We start from the raw sequence: 22672 nt of genomic DNA on the forward strand, positions 1-22672 counted from the left end.
ACAAAATGAAAAGTAAAAAATCTACTGAATCTAGAGTTTTGAAATGTTTTGTACATGCGCTAGTATGTCAGCCGAAAATTTCAGGCCACCCCTAACTACCCCTTAAGCAGTCAAATTATATAAATTTTTCATTTTCGTTGCATGAAAAACGTTCCGATCTTCAGGTACATCAAAAATTTCGAATTTTTTTTCTATCCCTTAATTTTTGACCAGTGTATTAATTATTAATAAATTTTACTTTTTTTCTTATCTGATATTTTTTGATACATTTAATTTTTATGTAAAATTAAAAAAAAAGCTTCTAAATAATTACCACCCGATGACTTGAATAAAATTTTTTTATAAAAAGAATTATAAATAAAGCCGATAGAAAAAATTGTACATACATATATATTATATATATGTAGACACATATTAAACCATCAGCTGACGGCATAAAAAAATATTATTTTCTTGTTTATTTTAGCGGTGAGAATACACAAGTTAACTAGAGATCAATAAATAGTCGGTCGATATTTCGATTAACGAGTATGTAACTCGTACTGTTAGCAATATAGAGTTGTACAAGCACGTGTGTACCCAGCAGTGCGACAGTTCTTGCTCGGCAGCGATGATATGAGGACTAGTTCGTCGACGACCTAGACGACGGTCTCGTCGTATCGTATCGTAACTCCTTGAAATGCAGAGCTCTGATCCTTTACTGCAGGACGTGTTACTAAAGTTAAGTATTTCAGTAGTATACCGAGCGCAAGTCTGCCCAGTTTAACGTTATCATATTTCTCAAGTACAAGTACAAGTACAAGTACGAGTTGTACGGATAACAGTACGATAGTACCGAGTATAGTTTAGTAAAGTAAAGATTGAACGCTGACTCGCGTGTTACAAGGCCTTCAAAGTTTTCTCAACCGATGGGGTGGGCACTGGGTCACCATTTGGAGCTTTTCGTGCCAGCAAAGTGCATGATATTTATTTTGTGACTCTTTATCTTTATATTATTATTACTATTATTATCAGACATATTTTTTTTATCGATGAAATTCCTCTGGATGTCACGTTACGTTCGACAGAAGACATCCGAGGTAAATTAAATAAATAATAAATTACATTTCATGGCCATTATTTTATTTATCTCACAAAAAAAATACTTATTATTAATACTGTTATTTTTTTATTGACATTAATAAATAAAATAATAAGACATCTACAATACGTTGACGTCACAGTCGGAAGTTTCATTTTATTTTTCATTTCCCCTTCAATACTTTCTCTACTTCTTTTCACGGTGGTTATTTTTTTCCCATGTAATAGCACATGTACTATTGTCACTGTGTACAATAATAATTTACTGTGTAAATAAATGCATGTGTGTAAAAAAAAAAAGAAGAAAGTGTTTGCAAATGTTGAGTTAAACTCTATACGTTGTACAAACAGCTGTACTGATGACTATAGGTGTTCAATTTTTTAACAGCGTGACCTTCAAGGTCGCACGTGATCGAACATCAGAAAGTAATGAGGGAAAATGGATAAAAAAACGTGTAAAATTATAATCATAATTTTAAGTGAAAAAAAAAATTATTTATCGATACAAAAATGGAGTTTATCAGTTTACTGGGGTCAGAGGTCGGAGTAGATCTAGGATTTTAAGTATTGGGAGGAGATGAATGTTTGGGGGATAAAAAAATGTTTATAGAGAGAGAGAGAGTGATTGAAAAGGATTATTAGTTAGACGAGGTCGTATAGTTATTTGGGCCGTGTGATATTGCCATAAAATTTGGCATGATGCCTCTTGGCATCGAACAATCGTAGCATGTATTATTAATCGCAATTACCGCAAATTTAAATTACACACCCGGTCAATTGTGAAATCAATTAGCACGACCGGATATTTCTTGAGTTAAATTCGTTAGCTTATAATTTGAAAGCTTTTACATAAAATAGACATTTACATTTAAATTCAAATGTTCATTTAAGTTCAATTACTTAATTGTAATTATTAGGGACAAGATTTTTACCTCAATTTTGAAATGAATGGTTCAAATGTTTAATATTCCGGAGAAAATATTGGTCCTATAAAAAAAGTTTTCAAACAAAAGTTGTAGGAAATTTAATTTTCTAAAAAAATGTTTCTCATGATTTTTTTTATACGACCAATATTTTCACGGTAATTCTAAAATTAAGATTCATAATGAATGGTTCAAAATTTGGGGAATTATGAAAATCTTAATTTTGAAATTACGGCTTCTTTATTAATCCTAAGGAAAAATTACAAGAGACATTGTTTTTAGAAAATTGAATTTTGAACAACTTTTACTTGAAAAATTTTTCTATACGACCAATATTTTTACAGTAATTCTAAGATTAAGATTCATAATGAATGATTCAAATTTTTGTTAATTATGAAAATCTTAATTTTAAAATTACGGCTTCTTTATTAAACCTAAGGAAAAATTAAAAGAGACATTGTTTTTAGAAAATTGAATTTCCTACAACTTTTGTTTGAAAACTTTTTTAATATGACCAATAGTTTCACCGCAATTCAAAAATTAAGATTCATAATGAATGCTTCAAATTTTTGTTTATTATGAAAATCTTGATTTTGAAATTACGGCTTCTTTATTAATCCTAAGGAAAAATTATAAGAGACATTGTTTTTAGAAAATCGAATTTTGAACAACTTTTACTTGAAAAATTTTTCTATACGACCAATATTTTTGCCTCAATATCAAAAATTTGACATCATTAATTATTAATTGTCATATTTTTGAATTAAAGAAAAAATCCTGGCCTCAGTAATTATACACTAAAATATTTGCGGAGTAAACGCTGATTTAATTCGGAGTTTGTGAATACGGATGTTTTTTTTATTTAATCCTTGGAGTGAAATTACTCCAAAGGAGAGTTTATTTTAATATTTAAACTCCGAATCAGTGAATGCGGATTCAAATAAAATCCGCATCACTCCAAAATCACTTCCTATTTACTCCATATGCGGATTAATTTTTTTTAATGTGAATTTGGATTTAAATAAAATCTCAATCACTCCAAATTTACTCCCAATCATTTACAGTGTAATAAAAATTATTATTGTTGTTATTATTGTTATTGATTGAGTGATTGTAATTATTGATGTTTAATTAAATTGTTTACAGGATGTCGAGGAGTACAGAAATAATGTGGAGCCGGAACTAGTGATTCCTTTGGTGTGGACGAGTAAACGGAGTCTCGAGCTCGAGGAGCTTACGAGTGAAAGAGAATTATTATCACCAGCAACAACAGCAACCATGGCCTCGACCAGTGGACACAAGAGAAACGGCTCAAGCTCTAGCATGTTCGCCCACAGACGTACAGAGTCTGGCAGTGGGTTTATCGGACACAAACGCCCTGAAACCGGACACAAACGTGCTGAGAGTATATCAACAGCCTTTGGTCACAAGAGAAATGACAGCTACAGCGGCTTTGGTCACAAGAGGTCATTAATTGCGTCATTATTACCCCGCTATCTTTTTTTTTTAAATCTATACTCATTTTATCTCACGTCTTTGACTACATTACAATTTAAAAATTAACGTCAATCATTTCTCTTTTAATTACATTCACCAATTAAAATAAATTTTTAAACTCCGCTGCGTAATTATCGAAATTGTTGTATAAAAATTTTATTTGCATTTTTTTTTTTACGATAAGATAAAATGACATTAGCAAATGATAATAATAAATAACTAATGAAGCGAATTTATAAAACGACCATGAAGAAATAAAATAAAAAAATAATTTATATTTAATTAACAGATCCGAGTCCGGTAGTAATTATCACGCAGGACATCGCAGAAACGAAAGTATGTACGCAATGACAGGATTGTATGCCGAGAGTGCGGCGAATATCGTTGATGATGGTCTAGACCTACCGCAATCAGGAGACGGCAGATTAACCCATGATACTGTAATCAGGTGTCACAGTAGAAACCCAAGCTCTGGTCTTGTTGATCACAGGTCAGTTAATTCCCGTGGTTATTTTTCTTTCAGTTTATTGTCGATATCGACAATAAATTTTTACTGGATATCGCCTGCATACTGATGGTTATTTAAAGATTTTAAATAAGAGGAGAGACATTTTTATTTTATCATTACGTCAATCTCATACATGGGAGTTTACCTCTCACGTACATCGGACATTACGTAACTCGTTCAATTATGCTATGAACAATGGAGTAAATGCACCTACGCTGGGCATTGTTCTATGATTAAATGCATGGAAAAATATACAAGATTAATGTGCTATATATTTTTATGTATAAATAATAGAACTCACTCGCGGTAAAGTGAATAGCAAATTTTATTTTGTTATTTATCTTAAAAAAAAAAAAAAAAAAAAATTCACAATAGAGAAACAGTAGCGGAAAGTTGGATTTAATGCACTGTCACATTCATTCATTCATAGCAATTTTTTTTTGCACTTTTACAGAGATTTTATCATCAAATGCCACAGCAGGAATCCAAGTGCTTCCATGGTCGACAGGTAAAACTTTATAGTTCATTTGAATTTATAAAAAAAAAATTTATTTATATTTAAATGGAATAGTTTGTGATAATATTTTTTGCGAGAATATGATCGAGTTTATTGGTGAAATATAACTGTTTTAAAATAATAAACTTGAATGGAATATACTTGAGACATGTCAGGTGTTACAAAGAGTTATAATAGAATAACTTTTGATTGCATGTGGATGAAGAACGGAGAAGGAACGGCCACAGACACCACCTATTAATCCAGACTCCAAAGACTGCGGTATATTAAGCTGCAGGCCGGCCTTTATACAAAAGTTCGCTACGATAAAGGTAATTTAGTTTTTAATATTTTATTTTTATAATATTTTTTAACTCTTGTTATAATCCCGTTGGGTAATGATATTTAGAATTTGTTTTATTCAACAAACAAAAAAATTAGTAATAAATAATGAAATAAAAGTAACGAGACAAATATTTGGAACTCTAGGGCTCATATTGAAATTTGAATAATTTGTATTATTTAGAGATTTTCTCGAGATTTTGTAGTTTTTGTAGTAGAGAACACTACAAAGAACAAAAAAGGTTAATGATGTGTGAAGTTCTTCCCAACAGATGAAGAGTAACGGTCGAGTTTTCATAAAAATACAGACAGTGGCATCCTCATTTATCTTCATTTATCTTCATTTGTCCTCATATGGGTTTGAACTCGAAGAATAAATTTTTCGTGAGACTTTTTGGGGCTTCTCGTACTAGAGGGCATCGTAAGGAACAAAAAACGTTTATATTGTGATGGGTTATTCCCAACAGGAGCAAAGTTACGGGCCCCTCTACGGAGAAAGACATAGACAGAGACATCTCCACCCATCTTCATTCATCCTCATATGGGTCTAAATTCGAAAACAAAATTTTTCCTAAGACTTTTTATGGTTCCTCCCTCTAGAGGATATCATAATGAACAAAAAACGTTTATATTATGATGGCTTATTCCCAACAGGAGCAAAGTTACAGCCCTTCTACACAGAATGCGATGACAGAGTGATCTTCCCCCATGTTCCCCCATCTTTACTTCGAGTCAAATGGGTCTGAACTCGACAATAAAATTCTTCGTAGGCCGTTTTCCGGTTTTTCCTACTAGAGGACATCATAATGAACAAAAAACGTTTATATTATGACGGGCTATTCCCAACAGGAGCAAAGTTACAGGCCCATCTACGGAGAAAGACATAGACAGAGGCATCTCCACCCATCTTGATTCATCCTCATATGGGTCAAAATTCGAAAATAAAATTTTTCCTAGGACTTTTTATGGTTCCTCCCACTAGAGGAAATCATAATGAACAAAAAACGTTTATATTGTGATGGGTTATTCCCAACAGGGACAAAGTTACAGGCCACTCTTCATAAAAAAACTGACAGTGTCATCTGCCCGTATCTGCCCGACGTCGATTACCAAAAAAATAAATTTTTCTTGGGACTTTTTTGAGTTTTCCCTACAAGTATACATCATAATGAACAAAAAACGTTTATGTTATATTAAGTTATTCCCAACAAGAGCAAATCTACGAGCCCCTTTTCACAAAGTTCCGCGTTTGAAACCTGGAAAAATAAGCTCTAAATAAATAAATAATATAAACAGTGGTTCAAAACTATATCAAGGTTATAATTTACTACGCATACGTATCTAAATATCATTCCGTAAAAAAATATCCGTCCTATAGTTATAAAGTTGCATTCCCGACAGAAAATCAATTCGCGAACATATCCAAGTTATAAAAACTTTTGTAACCAATAATTACTCTAAAGACAAAATTTTTTATTTATCTAAACTACACTTTCTATACTCAGTATAAATTTATTGTTATATAAATCACCCCAAGTAAATTTATCAAATAACCAAATACTTAAAGATTATTATAATTTACCATTAATGACAATTATTTACCAGGTCTTCGTGTTCCTGCTGTCATTCCTGGTCACAGTGCAACAAGCGCTAAGCTCAGGTTACATAAATTCAGTGATCACGACAATTGAAAAGAGATTTGAAATTCCATCAAGTTTGTCAGGTCTCATTGCCAGCTCATATGAAATCGGCAACGTTATCACCGTCATATTTGTCAGTTATCTCGGTAGCAGACGACATATACCTGTTTGGATTGCCATAGGTCAGTATTAATCTCAACTTAAATTCCACATAATAAAATAATTAAAGAAGAAAAACAAAAAATAAAATTTATTATCATTTAATAATTCAGGTGCGGTGATAATGGGTCTCGGTTCAATGATCTTCATGATCCCCCACTTTGTTGCCGAGCCGAACTTAACAACAGCATCCAACAACTCGAGCTCTGATAATATTTGCCGTGGAGTATCTCTGCGCGAGCAAGATATGGGCTTGGGTAATTATTTACTCACGCATTATATCTTTATTTATTTATTTACTTAACACTAATTACTGAGCTAATTATTATTAATTACACAGTTAATTAGATTAAGTAAATAATGGGATGAATGATTGTTGGGTTAATAAAATAAAATTGTTTATTAAATTATTTAGGTCGACTTTCATCGGGCTTATCATCGCCACCACTGGCACCACACAATAATTTACGTGGTGACAATTGTATTCAAGGTTCGCCATCAACCGCCGGGCCTGTTATGCTCTTTGTCTTGGCCCAGCTTTTACTCGGCTGCGGTGGTTCGCCTCTTTTTACTCTCGGTACCACTTATATAGACGATCACGTGAGACCAGAAAGTGCTTCTCTGTATATCGGTAATCACAAGATTTAAATCACCATTTATTTGTTATTGGATTTTACTTTTGACTCACGTTTTTTCTGTCACGTTTTTTATTTTTTATTAATTTAATTAATACTTACTGTATTTATTTTTTATATAACTAATATATAAATATTTGTTATTTTTAGGATGTATGTACAGCATGGCAGCATTTGGCCCAGTCTTGGGATTTCTTCTAGGCGCATACCTTTTATCTTTTCACATGGATTCATTTACCTCCAATATCATCAGTATAGGTACATATTTAATTTTATTATTTATACAATTAATAATTTAAATAATTAAGGGCAGTCTCAGACAGTTCCCGCCACTTTTTAAAAATATGCAATGACTTTCATCTGTCGTACAGCCGACTACCCGTTATAAGCCTGGTCTAGGGGACGTAGGGGAAATTTTTCTTGTAATTTCAGTCTTCCCACTACCGTGCGTTTAGTTTTGTTCTCGACTACCCGTTATAAGCCTGTTTTATTTTATATCATTTTAAACGTCATATTTACGTTTTGTTACATACGTCACTATCCCAATTTTTCTAGTCTTTGTAGCGCTAAAATAAATACTTATCTTTTTACACTGATAATAATTGTAATGGAAAAAATTATAATGACAACGGTATTAATTACAGTAATGATAATAATAATTGTTATTGATCTACATAATGATCAATAAAACTTTAAAATTGTAACAGAAGCTTTAATTGTAATTAATGATTACAACTATGAACAATAAATAATATCTTACTTAATAATGATTAAATTATTATCCGCGAAACATCGATAGTAAATTTTCATAATTTATTTTGATATTTGTTCCTATTGTTAGTTTATAATTTAGAGAATTTTAACGGAGGCTTATAAGGGGATGTCTGGTACGAAACTCAAAAAAGTGGTTAAGTGGGGGAAGCTGTTTGGACTCAGTAACTCCCGATTGAGGGGAAGAGGCTTATGAAGGGTAGTCGACTAAATTAAAATTTTTTTAATTAACTAAAAAAAAATTAAAACCTTAATTGAAAAAAAATCCAATGGCGGGATATAGAATTTTTAAAAAATTCATTAAAGTTAATATCAATTAGGAGTTAAAAAAAATTTTGAATAAATTTTAGCCTACGAAATTTGAAAATTCGAATTTTACTGAAATTTATTTTTCAAATTTCGTTTAATTCTCAACTGTCAAATTTTTTAAAATCCATATCTCAGTGAAATTCTTTTTTCAATTAACGCTTTAATTTAATTTTAATTAATTAATAAAATTTTGATACGCTTACGACAGCTGTCATTAGAAATTTTTAAAAAGTGGGGGAATGTCCTTAATATCTCATATTAAAAATAAATGAAATTCTGTGCAATAAAAATTAATTAAACTCGGAAACTTTAAAGGGTTTTAAGCAACGGATATCCTTGATAACATTACTTAGTATGTATTACATAAACTAATTAAATATTAATTACAATACCTTGTAGATCCTGGTGATCACAGATGGGTCGGAATGTGGTGGGGCGGATTTTTATTATGCGGTCTTTTGCTTATACTCGTGGCGATTCCATTCTTCAGTTTTCCCAAGACTCTTCAGCACGAAAAGGAGAAGATTAAAATAATCGAAAAGAACAAGTCGGCAATCGCCAAAGAAAAGGAAGCTAATAAAGATTTAAAGAAGGAAATTAAAAATGATGACAGCGGCTACGGAAAAGATGTAAAAGGTATTTAAATTAATTTTTTTAATCGCCAATTAAAACCACAGGAATCTTAATAACTTTGTTTTTATTAAATTATTTACAGACATTCCGCGAAGTATGTGGCGGCTTGTTTGTAATCCAGTGTACGTAGTAACCTGTCTAGGTGCTTGTATGGAGTTGGTTATTGTGTCGGGTTTTGTGGTTTTTCTGCCGAAATATCTTGAGACCCAGTTTAGTTTGGGTAAAAGCCAAGCGAGTATATTTACCGGTTCAATAGCAATTCCCGGTGCTTGTATTGGTATATTTTTTGGTGGGTGTCTGTTAAAACGTTTGGAATTAAGGCCAAAGGGTGCCGTTCAGTTTGTGCTGGTATCAAACATCGTGTGTTTAACGTGTTATGGATTATTATTTTTCCTCGGATGTGACAACGTCAGAATGGCCGGGACAACAATACCATATTTCAATAGCAGCACAAAAGGACCAGAGCCATTTCAGGTTAATCTCACTGCCTCATGTAATTTTGGATGTGAGTGTCGTATGAATGACGTTGAACCTGTTTGCGGTAACAATGGCCTCACGTACTTCAGTCCTTGTCATGCTGGTTGCACTGATTTTAGTTCTAAATCAAATTTCACAAACTGCGCATGTGAGTATTTTTTTTTTTTTATAAATTCGATTGATCTTTGAATTTAAAAATAATTATTTATTTATTTGTTTGCTTTGAAGGTATACATGGAAGCTTACCAATGCCAAGATTACCAGCAGAAGTAACAGCAATACCTGTTGCAACATCTGGGCCTTGTACGTCACCATGTAAAACAATATTTCCGTTTCTCATTTTACTATTTTTTATGACATTCGTCGTAGCTGTTACACAAATGCCATTATTGATGATCGTATTACGGTAAGTAAAAATTAATTACGTAACTACTCGAGTAAATAATCAGGAAAAAATAACTAAATATAAATCATCTGGTATTACACAAATTATAATTTTTTTAATTTTTAAATATAAGATAAGAGACCCAGTACCCGACCACTCATGCATTTATATATTTATATTTATTAAATATATATTAGGATGGTTATTTTTAACATTCGTTATCCTTAAAATGCTCAATTAACAAGATCTAAAAAAGTTTTTTTAAAATATCTTCATAAATACACATTTTATAAAAAAAATGAATATGACCTTTTTTGTCAAGAATTTAATTTCCTACGAAATTGTTCCTATGATTTTTTCCCTTAATCTGCATATTTCATGAGATATTTAAAAAAAACCGCGATTGTATCGAAAAATGAATTTTGATCGTCCTGCGGCACGTGTTCTTTTTACTTAAAACGAAAAAACCAAATTCTCCACGTACATACAAATACATGGATCCCTGATCGGGTACTAGGCCTTTTACTTGTAGTGTTTAAAAAATTATAAAAATATGATTTTTTTGAAAATTCAAATTAAAAAATTCCCGCGCTTATTATTTTTGCAGTTATTTCTGCTGAGATTTTTTTATTATCGGGTTAAATGTTACAGAGCCAATAAATTATCACGACTATCATATTAAAACTTTGAATTTTGTATATTAATTACAGATCAGTTGGTGAAGAAGAAAGATCATTTGCACTGGGTATGCAATTTGTAATATTCAGGTTATTTGGTTACATACCAGCGCCAATACTTTTTGGTAATTTAATTGATTCGACGTGTTTACTTTGGAAAAGTACTTGCGGAGAAAAAGGTGGACGTTGTTTACTCTACGATATCGAGCAATTTAGATACAAGTATTTATATTATTTTTAATTATATAAAATAAATAACTAGAAATAAAAATAAATAATTTTATTTACAGATACGTTGGACTTTGTGCAGGAATTAAAATTCTAGCATTAGCGTTATTTTTAGTTGACTGGTGGCTCGTAAGACGAAGGCACCAGCTCGAAGACTCGCCCAAAGGATTAACTGTTAATGACATCGTCGGTTCTATTATTAGTCTTGATAAATGTAATTAATTATTATTATATTTATATTTATATTTATAAATTTATTAAAATAACTATCTAACATATTTTGAATATTTTAGTATTTGAAGAGAAGCCACAGCATCTTAATCTAGCGGAAAATGAGCCAATAACGGGAAACTCAACCGAGCACACACCGTCCTCGATCTCATCGCCAACAGAGCAAACTAAATCAACAAATATTGAAGAAAGTGAGTCGACACACTTGACCCAGGGCTCGACGGACACAACAAATCACTCGAAACTGTTGGCTGATTTTTCCGACACGCGACAAGACGATGACGTTGAATTTCGACCTCTAAACGGTAAATTTGAATCCACTGATCGTAACGTTTAATGACGATCTTACTCTAGATTATTATAATTATTATTATTTTAAAATTTTAATTTTAATTTCAATATTTCTGGCAAATTATTCAATGAGCTTCAGCTTAAAAATTTTATTATACGATATTTATTTTTTAAATTATCACTTTTTTATGATACTCAAGTTAGCCGACGTCTAATAATTATTGAATTTTTTTTAAACGATAAATCATAAAAAAAAAAATATTTTAAAAAATTCCACCTCGAGTTCTTTTAATTTTCTACATGTGCATATTTTTATTTTTTGAAAAAAAAATCCGAAAATTTTTAAATGTCTCTCAATGTCAGTATCATATTTTTGTGAAATTGAAGTTAGCCGGCAATAATTTTTGGATTTTTTTTAAAACGATAAATCATAAAAAAAATTCCACCTCGAGTTTTTTTAATTTTCTACATGTGCATATTTTTATTTTTTGAAAAAAAAAAATCCGAAAATTTTTAAATGTCTGTTAACTTCAGGATCATATTTTTGTAATATGATACTGAAGTCAGCCGACGTCTAATAATTTTTGGATTGCTTTACTCAACGATAAATTAAAAAAAAAAATATTTGAAAAAATTTCACCTATAGTTTTTTGAATTTTCTATATGTGAATATTTTTATTTTTTTTTTATGTTATTAATTTGTTTAAATAAAAATTCAAAATTTTTTGATCATCTGTCAATTTCATGATCCCGAAGTTAGCAGACAATTAAAAATTTTCGGATTGTGTTTTCAACAAATCAATTACAAAAAAATAAAAGCTAAAAATATGCACATGTAGAAAATTTAAAAAACTACAGATGGAATTGTTTCAAATTTTTTTTTTTTATAATTTACCGTCTAAATGAAAATTCAAAAATTATTAGATGTCGGCTAACTTCAGTATCATGTCAATTTCAGGATCATTTTTATAATTCTGAAGTTAGCCGACGTCAAACAATTTTTGGATTTTTTTTTAAAACCATAAACCATAAAAAAAAAATATTTTAAAAAATTCCACCTCGGGTTTTTTAAATTTTCTACATGTGTATATTTTTATTTTTTTTTTTTTCATAGTTGATTTAAAAAAAAAATCCAAAAATTTTTAAATGTCTCTCAACTTCAGGATCATATTTTTTGATATTTAATACAGACACAATAATATACATATCATTGTCACACGTGTAGCGATTTTTTGTTGAGCTAATGAATTTATTTGTCACTAATTCCCGCTGACGTTGTAGTGATAATGATAAATTATATACCCACATATATATCAATTAATACTACAATGCGATTTATAATACAAGGTAACAAAAAACTGCAATTAAAACTCATAATTATTTTTTTTTAGTTTATTAATTAAACTGTAGCTTGTCTCGGACGCGATGCTTGAAGTTTTGTGTTTTTATCTTACAATGAGCTTTTATTATCTCGGATCTCTTTAATTATTTACTCCTATTATCAGTTTATTAAATATATAACTTTAGATAATTATAAATTTATAAAAAATCTATAGATGCACTATTTTTGTCAAAATTATCGGGCTAAAAATAATAAATACTAAATATATAGAGAGAGATCATGGAACGATGCACAAATATCTTCCTCGTCTGATTCAAGCTTCAATAATTAGGCTAATTAATTAAGAGTTTTGAGGCGAGATTAAAGATATTAATTTAAATATATTATATTTAATTGTAAATATATAAATTCCTGCCTTAAAAAAAAAAAAATAAGACTAGACTTTAATTAATTTTAAAATTAGGCTAAATGATATATATATTAATTTAATGCAGAGATAATTATTTATCGTATATCCATAAATTTAATTAAATGTTCTCAACAATTAGTCAATATTTAGTGATAGTAAATGGGATTAGAAATACAAATCGAGTCTAAATAAAATATATTATTGGGATTGTTTATGAACTAGATAATTAAAAAAAAAAATAAATGTTTTGTTTGTCCTAGTAAATGTAATTTAAATGTACTTCCAAGTTGAAGATCTGTATTTTGTGTTTGAAAACTAGTTAAAAAAAAAATTACAAGTTAAATGAATAAACAATTAGCTCAAGAGGCAGTCATGTACCTGAAAGCCTCTCGATTTAATCGAACAGAAATATTAAATTATATAATTAACTCAGGAATGCTATTCATTGTGAATTGCTCGGACAATGCAAAGCAATGTTCTTAGATTTAAATATTTAAAATATATATATATATAAATTACAAAAATCAGCCCTTCCGCGTACAGAAAACAAGAGACCTCTAGATTTTAATTTTCTTTAAGGTGATTCTCAGACGGTGCCCCCACTTATTCAAAATATTAAATAATTTTAAATTGTAATGACTAAGGCCAAGAATTATGATACTGAAGTTAGCAGACGTCTAATAATTTTTGGATTTTATTTTAGAGAGTAAATTATGCGAAAAAAAAAATTTGAAAAAATTGCACCTGTAGTTTTTTAAATTCTCTACATGTGCATATTTTTATTTTTATTTTTTTGAATGATTGATTTGTTAAAAAAAAAATCCGAAAATTTTTAATTATCTGCTAACTTCAAGATCATCAAGAATTTGGTTTTTTTAAAAGGGAGAGATAAAAGATGGGAGGAGCTGAATTTCTGATTGGTTGAATTTTGATAAATTTGTATTTGTTTATTTGAATGGAGTGAAAAGAGCAATGGAGTGAAAATTAAAGAAAAATTTTGTAATCCGTCGGCTAAAGTAATATCATCTAAAATATTTGCAAAATAATACCCTTAGTATATATACTCGTATAAAAAAGTTGCGGTATTCCGCAGGTGATCCGCTGAATATCATGTGGAAGTCATATTTTGACACAAATATGAATTCCGGATGAATTCCTGATGAATACACAAAGATAGTATAGAAATATACTTCTAGTGATAGATTGTATGACAAATTCTATTACAAAAAATTTTTTTTTTCTTGCGGGGAAATTGGGAGTTTTTTTTTTAGCCGAGGGATCTCGGAGTGAAGTGGATTTTATTTCACTCCCAATTCACTCCTGTCCAGAGTTTTAACATTTCAATGAATTTATTGACCTAAAAGAGCTTTAATTAATAAATTTTTCAAATTCATTTTAGTTCAGAAAAAAAAAATTGTTTCTGTAGAAAATTTTTTTACAGGTGGTCCATTATGCCCCAGATATCGCAAATCAGCTTAAAATATCAGAGATAACATGATTTGATCGAAAATGAAAAAAAAAAATTTACTAAATTTTTGAAGGGGGTAAATTCATTCAAAATATAATTGGGTGCATATTTTAGAGTTTCAACCAATAAAGTTCCACATCAAGATTACAAATATACATGGTTATGTGACTAGTAGATTTGTTTTGCATTGGTTAAACTTATTTGTGTTTCATCGCTCTTTTCAGTCCATTCAAATAAGCAAATACAAATCTATAAAAATTCAACCAATCAGAAATTCAGCTCCTCCCATCGTTTATCTCTCCCTTTTGAAAGAACCAAAGTATTAAAATTTAAAAAATGAATTAAAAAAAAGTTAAAGGATAAATTGAAAAATGGACAACGCAGTTACAATTTCGCGGAAACATCGTTTTTTAAAAAAATTATTTACAGTTGATATCAATTCGGAAATAAACGAAATTTGTTAAATAAATTTCAGTAAAATCTTCATGTCAGCATTATAATTTGTAATGTAAAATTTTTTAGACGAAAATTTATTCAACAAATTTTGTTTAACTCCTAGTTGATAACGACTGAGTAATTTTTTTAAGAATATACATCCCAGTGAAATTGTAACTGCGTTGTTCTTTTTTCAATTACTAGTTTAATTTTTTTAGAATTAATTAATTACATCATAATATTGTTGACAGTTCAAGATCATTGAATAATTTTTGAAAAGTGGGGGCACTGTCTAAGAATGCCCTTAAACGTAAATTCTTTATTACTAAATTTTTGCTTGCAAAGGAAATTAATTATTTATAAATTTCAGGCTTGGAAAAATTTGACAGTAAATGACATGGAAAATTTTTTTATTTACTCATTAGTTTTTAATTTAAGTTTAGTGATTTTTAGAAGAAAAAAAAATACGACTGGCTTCTTAAAAAAGTCGGTGGATCTAAAAATACCCTGAGGGGGTCACTTGACCTAGTGCGCGAGTAATAACTTTTCGGTTCACTCGAAGGGTTGATGGGAATTTATGGATTTTTCCTTGAAAAAAAAAGTTTATAAATGAATATAATAATAATTGATAATGAAATATTATAGAATAATACGATCTTCTGTATATTAATAAGATCATCTGTCACTTTAGTATGTAATGAACCTCACTGTCAATACTATTTGGTAGCCGAGCACTAACTAGTGCGATTGATAGAGCAATTATATGCCTTCTACGAAATTTCGGGTGCGTACTGTTACGTAAAGTGTTTGTGATAAGTTTGATATCAATTACACACTCGTCTCATTACTTCAAATTTTTTTTTTTAATTTTACATAAAGTAGAAGTACCAGTTGTGACCACTGCTCCATTTTTGGACATTTGATACCTTATTTTAATTAATGAAAAAGTAACAAATAAAATTTCTAATTTAAAAGTGGGACAGAAATATCTTTTAAAATTAATTACGTCATTGCGCGTACAAATTTTATTTAAATTTTTCACGTGTCCAAAACTGGCCCTGGCAAAAATTGGTACCTTTACTTTACAATTTTTTTTTCATTAATAATTAATTTTGTAAAATAATTTAAATTAAATTTTTTTATTTATAATCATGATCCTGAAGTTAGCAGACAATTAAAAAATTTTGAATTTTTTTTCAACTTCAATTACAAAAAAAAAAAATATGCGTGTAAAAAATAAAAAAAACTAATGCAATTTTTTTATAATTTATCGTTTTGAAAAAAAATCCAAAAATTATTAGACGTCGTCTAACTTCAGTATCATTTTATACTTTCTCATAAATTTTGATGAGACGATTGATTTAATTGAAAGAAAAGTAAAAAATTTAAATAAACTAAAAAAAATGTGCTGTGAAAATGGTAATTGAGTGTTAGAAATATTAGAATCAAACTCGACTAAATCTCTTCTAAAAAAATGGCTCAAGATTTGTGGTGTTGCGTTGTTTAAAAAAATAAATATATATGTCTATAGATCACAAAAAAAAAAAAAAAATGTATATAAACTAAAAAAAAATAATAATAAGTAGAGGTTTTGTACAGTGCGTAAAATTTTCTATGTCGTAACTGCCGGCGCTAATTTATAAAAATCATCATGAGCCAATAATCATTTTAAACTAATCAATTATTAAGTATGTATAATTATAAATTACAAAAATAATTTTTATCATATAATTAAATGTTACTTAAATACTCGCTGAGGAAAAAATTTTTACCATTTTTACGCAGGTTATTATCATCTCTTTTTATTAAACATTATTATGATTCATGCGATCATAATGCTCTATTATTATCATAATTATTATTACCATAGTTTATGTATTGATTTTTTTTTTTTCACAAACTATTAACTGTGAAACATTCCAGTGTCAGCAGTAAGTGAGAAGTAATTTTTTTTTTAATTTTAAAAAGTAATTAGAAAAATAATCATTGAAAAATAAATAAATTATAAATTTTAAATAAAAAAAAAAAAAATTAATAATTAAGTAATAAAATAAAATGTTATGTACATAGATATGACTACTATATATTATAGTATGTAATGTAATACTGCTTATAGATATATCTATATACATAAATATATAAATATAATGTAATGTATTTTTTGTAGGGACCATAATTATTAAGCTGAAAAAAAATCTAGCGATGGATACAATAATTAATTATTTGTATTTAATAAAAAATAATTAATAAATAATTAAATGAATTAATGAGTAATGATAGGAAGGATTATTGACAAATGCATCGAGGGTTTAATGAGTCGAGGAGACGGTACAGGTACAAATTAATAAAAAAAGATTATTAATTTTATTTTTAGATCAAGGCCTCGAATAATTAAAAATTTTCATTAATTGGAGGCCTGGGAAATTAAAAATTTTTTTTATAAATTAAAGGAAAGATTTAATTGACATTGATCGTGGACCTGAATGTGAATTACGAGTTTCGTTTGTAGAAACTTATTGATGTGTGATAAATTATTATTAAACGTATGCCTTAAATGGATAAATTAAATGAAAGGACAATGAATCTTAATTCGTTAATTAAAATATTAATTAATGTAAAATAAATGAATTAAAAAATATATATATATAGATATATTAAATGTTTACAGAGATCGTAGTGTAAATTGATGAAAAAAAAATTGCACGAACGGATTGTGGTTTGGTAGATTATATTTTTTTCATTATTTGTAATTGTTATTAATAATTTAATTACTTAACCCATAATTAGTGCAATTATTTTTTTTAGACAATTTTATGTTTGATAAAAAAAATATGTAATGATTTGTTTATCTTTAATGACGAATTTATTAAGAAATAATTGTTTAGTAATTACGCTAGTAATATTATTTTCGATAAATTATATTTTTTTTATAGATTTTTTAATATAAATTTAAATACTTTAGATTTTGTAATGAATGTGTTAATTAAATATGTATGAAATTTTTTAAATGTTTTTTAGCTTTAAAATAAAGTAATTGCTAGCATAATTACTTAATTTTAATTAATTAAGCTACATATTATTAACATTGAAATGAGCAATTAGCTTTTTCAAGTTCGCCTTATTATTTTTATCTAAAAATAAATTTGAATAAAAAAAAAAAATAAAAGTTTCAAAGGTAAAAAATTATGTCTTGTCTCTTTAATTATCCCACTGCAATAATAATTAATTACAACAAATTAAAAACATCATTTATATTTCCCGCGTAATTTTTAAATTTCCCGCCGTTTTTAAATAAATACTATAAATAATTTATTTATTAATTACAGTAAATAGATAAAAATATATGATCCTGAAGTTAGCAGACATTTAAAAATTTGTGAATTTTCGTATTTCAACAAATCAATTGCAAAAAAATAAAATAAAAATATGCACACGTAGAAAATTTTAAAAACTACAGGTGCAATTTTTTCAAAAAATTTTTTTTTTGTGCTTTATTGTCTAAAAAAAAATCCAAAAATTATTAGACGTCTGCTAACTTCAGTATCATATTAAAAACATGATTTATATTTCCCGCGTAATTTTTAAATTTCCCGCCTTTTTTAAATAAATATTATAAACTACAATAAATAATTTATTTATTAATTACAGTAAACATAAAAATATTTGAATTGTCTAATTTGAATTTGGCGGGTAAAAATAATTGAAACCAATGGCGTCTCGCAAGATGGCGCCAGCGTAATTTCAAATGGTGAAACTATCAGTGGGTTTGTGTTTCCTGTAATGTGCCTGTGGTGTCTCTCCTCCTGCTCCATACCCTCCGCCATTTCCATGTTCATGATCAAATCAGTTGTTCACGGGCTCTTCTGGCGAAAGGACGTACGTGTGTGTCGTTAAGTGTCAGTATATTTTCGGAGTGTCGTTTTTAAAAACGAACCCCCCAACGTGCTCGCCGTATTCAATGTGTATGGCGATTCAGGTGAGTCAATTATTAATCAATTAATTAATTAATTACATTAATGCAAAAAAAATATTTCCACTCATCGAAAATTAATTAACAAAAACTTGGGTTTTAACTCAACCAACATTTGGCGTATCCAGCGATTCGTGACTTGCGCGGACAATCAACTCTCTAGTATACCTAGAAAAGCTTTTTTGATGCTCTACCAACAATTAATCATAGCCTATCTAGAAAAATTCACATTTTCGCCCATCATCCTCCGAATTTATTATTATTACCAACAATAATAATAAATTTAGTAAAAAAAAATATTTAAGGGCATCAACAAATGAAAATATATATAATAATTCATCATTAATTTATGATCGTGACGTTTCACCGTTCTACTTCGAGACTAACATCCGGTGACCAGTCGACACTCGATGCTGAGGCTCCAAGACTTTCACGCCCGTATCCAACCCGCAATATCTTAAATTCCCTATTTTTTTATCTTTTATATTTCATCATTCTTCGAAATTTTTTACTTCATCAATCACTTGCTCCATTTTACGTTTAATTTATCAACGCTAATTTATTCAAAATCATTCCCCACAATTAATTACACTCCGACTTCAATTAATCATAGAAATTCAAATTCAAAAATACACGTGCGTTGATCAGTTAAATCTCTAGATCATTTGAAATTTTAAATTCTCCAGACGGGAAAAAAAAATTCGTACTGATGTGAAATAAAAAATTATTTTGCCGAACAAAGGAGCCAGGTGTTGCTACAAATATTCAGGTATAAAAATTACCTGGTACATAAAATCGAGTCCCAGTTATTGGTACCTGTAAATACCAGAATTTGTCTTGGTCGAGAAATTTCTACTTACCGCGAAAATTTAAATTTTCAAAAAAATTTGAATCAAGAATTCTATGATCCTGTTAGCAGACGATTAGTAATTTTTGAATCGCAAATAAACGAAAATTAAAAATATGCACATGTAGAAAATTAAAAAAACTACATGTGCAATTTTTTCGTTTTTTTTTTTTTTTTGTAATTTACTATTTTTAAAAAAATAAAAAATTATTAGACGTCTGCTAACAGTATCACGGAAATTATGATACTGAAGTTAGCAGACGTCTAATAATTTTTGGATTTTTTTTTTAGACGATAAAACATAAAAAAAAAATATTTGAAAAAATTGCACATATAGTTTTTTGAATTTTCTACATGTGCATTTTTTTAGTTTTTTTTTTTCTCATAAATTTGTTGCAAAAAAAATTCCGAAAATTATAAATTGTCTGTTAACTTCAGGATCATCGAAAATTTACTTTCAATCCAGATTTTTTTTTCCTACAGTCGCTTGTAATGAAATCGACTTTTTTTCAGTCATCAATTATAATTACATATATATAAGTTATATAATATGTCATGATAGGAAACGTAGGATTGACGTAGGACAGGAAGTGAAGACAAGCTGGATAGCAAAGAAAATAATTGAATGTCAAGTGAATAAAAAAACAAAGACCCGTAGGTGTTTATTAAATTACTGTTGGTAAACATTAACAAGTACTGGCTCTCAATGTTTTACACTCAGCTAAAACTGTTTAGTATCTCAAGCCTCGAGCTATTAAATCGCTATACGATAGATAGACTTGTCCTTTTGTCAACGCGTAATTAATATCCAATGTCAAGTTATTATTTATATAACTAGATATATATTTAAAGACATTCGTCGGGGATATTTAGTATCAAAGGACATCTCACATAATTATTATCTCCGTGCTCCGAGTTTATTATTACCATATTATTTAATATGAGATTTGATCAGCATCTCATATCAGGGTGGTCGTCGGCGCGAAATTAACAGACCTTTTTGTTCTTGCTCGCCACGTGTCGTCGTCGGCGTTGAATTACACGGTATAATCTCTATACTGACGATGAGTCAAGACTTTAATTGCGTATGCCATACAATACTATTGTATTGTATTTTATTTTATCTGTTTCCTACTTAATACGTCTCGCATATTGTCGTGGGCATTTGCTTTGACGCTGAATCGTCAGAATATATTTTGTTATTGTTATTATCATTATATTGCGTCTATGACGCACGTGGACTCGAAACATACGTCATTCGTTATCCGACACTTGTCGGCAATTCATGTCCAAGTAAATTGATAACTCATTGCTGAAAAAAAAATATAAATAAAAATAATAATATTAATATTAATGAATGTATTATTATTATTATTAATTTTTTAAATCTTGATAGCGATTTTTAAAATTCAAATCCGCTATCAATACAATACACGATATTACGTAATGATGATAATAAATAATAATGATAAACAAAAATGAAAATGCGTATCAGTTTCGGGGACCACCAGCCGTGATTTAGTATATACATATGCTGATATGTGTAGATATTAAGTATAATACGTTAGACAAAACATAAAACATCCATCATATCGACAATAAATGTTCCTGAGTATGTACACAATTGAATAATAAGTACAAGGAAATAGGGAAATAAAATATACAGACAGTAATACAGGTTATAAAATGTAAATGTCAGTCCCTTGTCCCTACTCAAAGTCGTCAGTCTACGTGACTATGCTCTGGTGGGTACTTTTTAAAAAAGGATTTAAAAATAAAAGCGTAAGCCAAGTCGTCGACCCTGCTCCAGGTTTTGAACCTGCCCCCCTCTGGAAAGGCAATGAGACCCCCGTCTAGACGGCGCGCACCTAAAGAACGCCACTGGCGGCAGCAGGACGATTGACCAGGACGGTGGGTTGTAGTCCTTTATTCTTTTCTTTGTTTCTTCTTTTATTCCCCGTTTATTAGACCCCGGGACCCTAAAACCGGTTTCCCCAGAGTTCTTCGACTCCCTTTATTCGGCCTTGCCCGAACTACCCAACGCAACCCTAAACTTTGAAATTTATCAAATTACTAGACAAATAAATAGATAAATTATTTCAATATTTAATTACTAACATAAATATATGTATAGATTTTTGTAAAACAAACTTGGAGTAGTTGATAACAAATATCGTTATCAGAGACTAATATTTGGCTTCGATAAAACGATTAAATGCACTTGACTATTTAATAGATAGGAAGTGGATAAGCCGAACGGAATACTAATGTAATGAGTCTGATCAATTGTCGCTAGTAGTAATTCTAATGCGTACATCCGTTTGACGGTTTCCTTTAATCGTCTTCCAATCATCCCATTCCATGTTTCAATTAAACCGACCGGAATTATCTTGGCAGCAAAAAAAAAAAAATTCCCGCCGTTAGATTTAAATTTTTAAATTTAAATCTAACGGCGGGAATTTTTTAAAATTTAAATCTAACAGTCGATAAAATGTAATCGGTTGTGTAGAAATAGATTGTGAAATATTTAAGATAATATAAAAATTGTACTTACGATAAACCCGGGATAAACTAGAGGATAGAAGAGGATAAATGTTTAATATGAGGACGAGGATAAAGAGAAGGTGGTATTGGTAGTGAGTGGGTGGTAGTTCGATGCAGGAGATACACGACGCTGCCAGACGGGGTCGCTGCCCGATGTCACTGACCTTGGTTAACGATCGACGACGTCTGAAAGGCTCGAGGGAACTTTCTACTAACCTTTCGCCATCATACCATAAACGACTAAATTTATTAGTCCTTTTTTAAATTCATTTTTAAACCCAACAAATCTAAAATCGAATATGCGACATGTGTACATTAATTAGCATCAAAGTTCCCAAACTTCCATCAACTCGATCAAATAATTAAAAGCCAATT

The 22672-nt window shown here is 29.3% G+C and overlaps 1 protein-coding gene across 3 annotated transcripts in view; it reads left to right on the top strand.

Annotated features, from left to right (window-relative positions):
- LOC130669809 (solute carrier organic anion transporter family member 5A1) overlaps positions 1–22672 on the top strand; it is a 48558-nt gene that overhangs the window by 14902 nt on the left and 10984 nt on the right. The window contains exons 1-16 of one of the 3 annotated variants that reach the window (XM_057472896.1): positions 585–1079; positions 3150–3469; positions 3790–3990; positions 4463–4516; positions 4731–4836; positions 6452–6668; positions 6759–6902; positions 7061–7276; positions 7431–7538; positions 8760–8996; positions 9076–9618; positions 9699–9876; positions 10566–10754; positions 10823–10974; positions 11054–11296; positions 18585–18912. In XM_057472896.1, the coding sequence (XP_057328879.1) occupies positions 1032–1079; positions 3150–3469; positions 3790–3990; positions 4463–4516; positions 4731–4836; positions 6452–6668; positions 6759–6902; positions 7061–7276; positions 7431–7538; positions 8760–8996; positions 9076–9618; positions 9699–9876; positions 10566–10754; positions 10823–10974; positions 11054–11296; positions 18585–18640 (3012 nt within the window). In that variant the 5' untranslated portion in view covers positions 585–1031 and the 3' untranslated portion in view covers positions 18641–18912. Of the gene's footprint in view, positions 1–584; positions 1080–3149; positions 3470–3789; positions 3991–4462; positions 4517–4730; positions 4837–6451; positions 6669–6758; positions 6903–7060; positions 7277–7430; positions 7539–8759; positions 8997–9075; positions 9619–9698; positions 9877–10565; positions 10755–10822; positions 10975–11053; positions 13527–18584; positions 18913–22672 lie in introns of those variants that run through there. The other 2 variants (XM_057472898.1, XM_057472897.1) reach the window with 2 other exon arrangements.

This window comes from Microplitis mediator, chromosome 6, assembly GCF_029852145.1.
Source record: "Microplitis mediator isolate UGA2020A chromosome 6, iyMicMedi2.1, whole genome shotgun sequence".
NCBI classification, from domain to species: domain Eukaryota; kingdom Metazoa; phylum Arthropoda; class Insecta; order Hymenoptera; family Braconidae; genus Microplitis; species Microplitis mediator.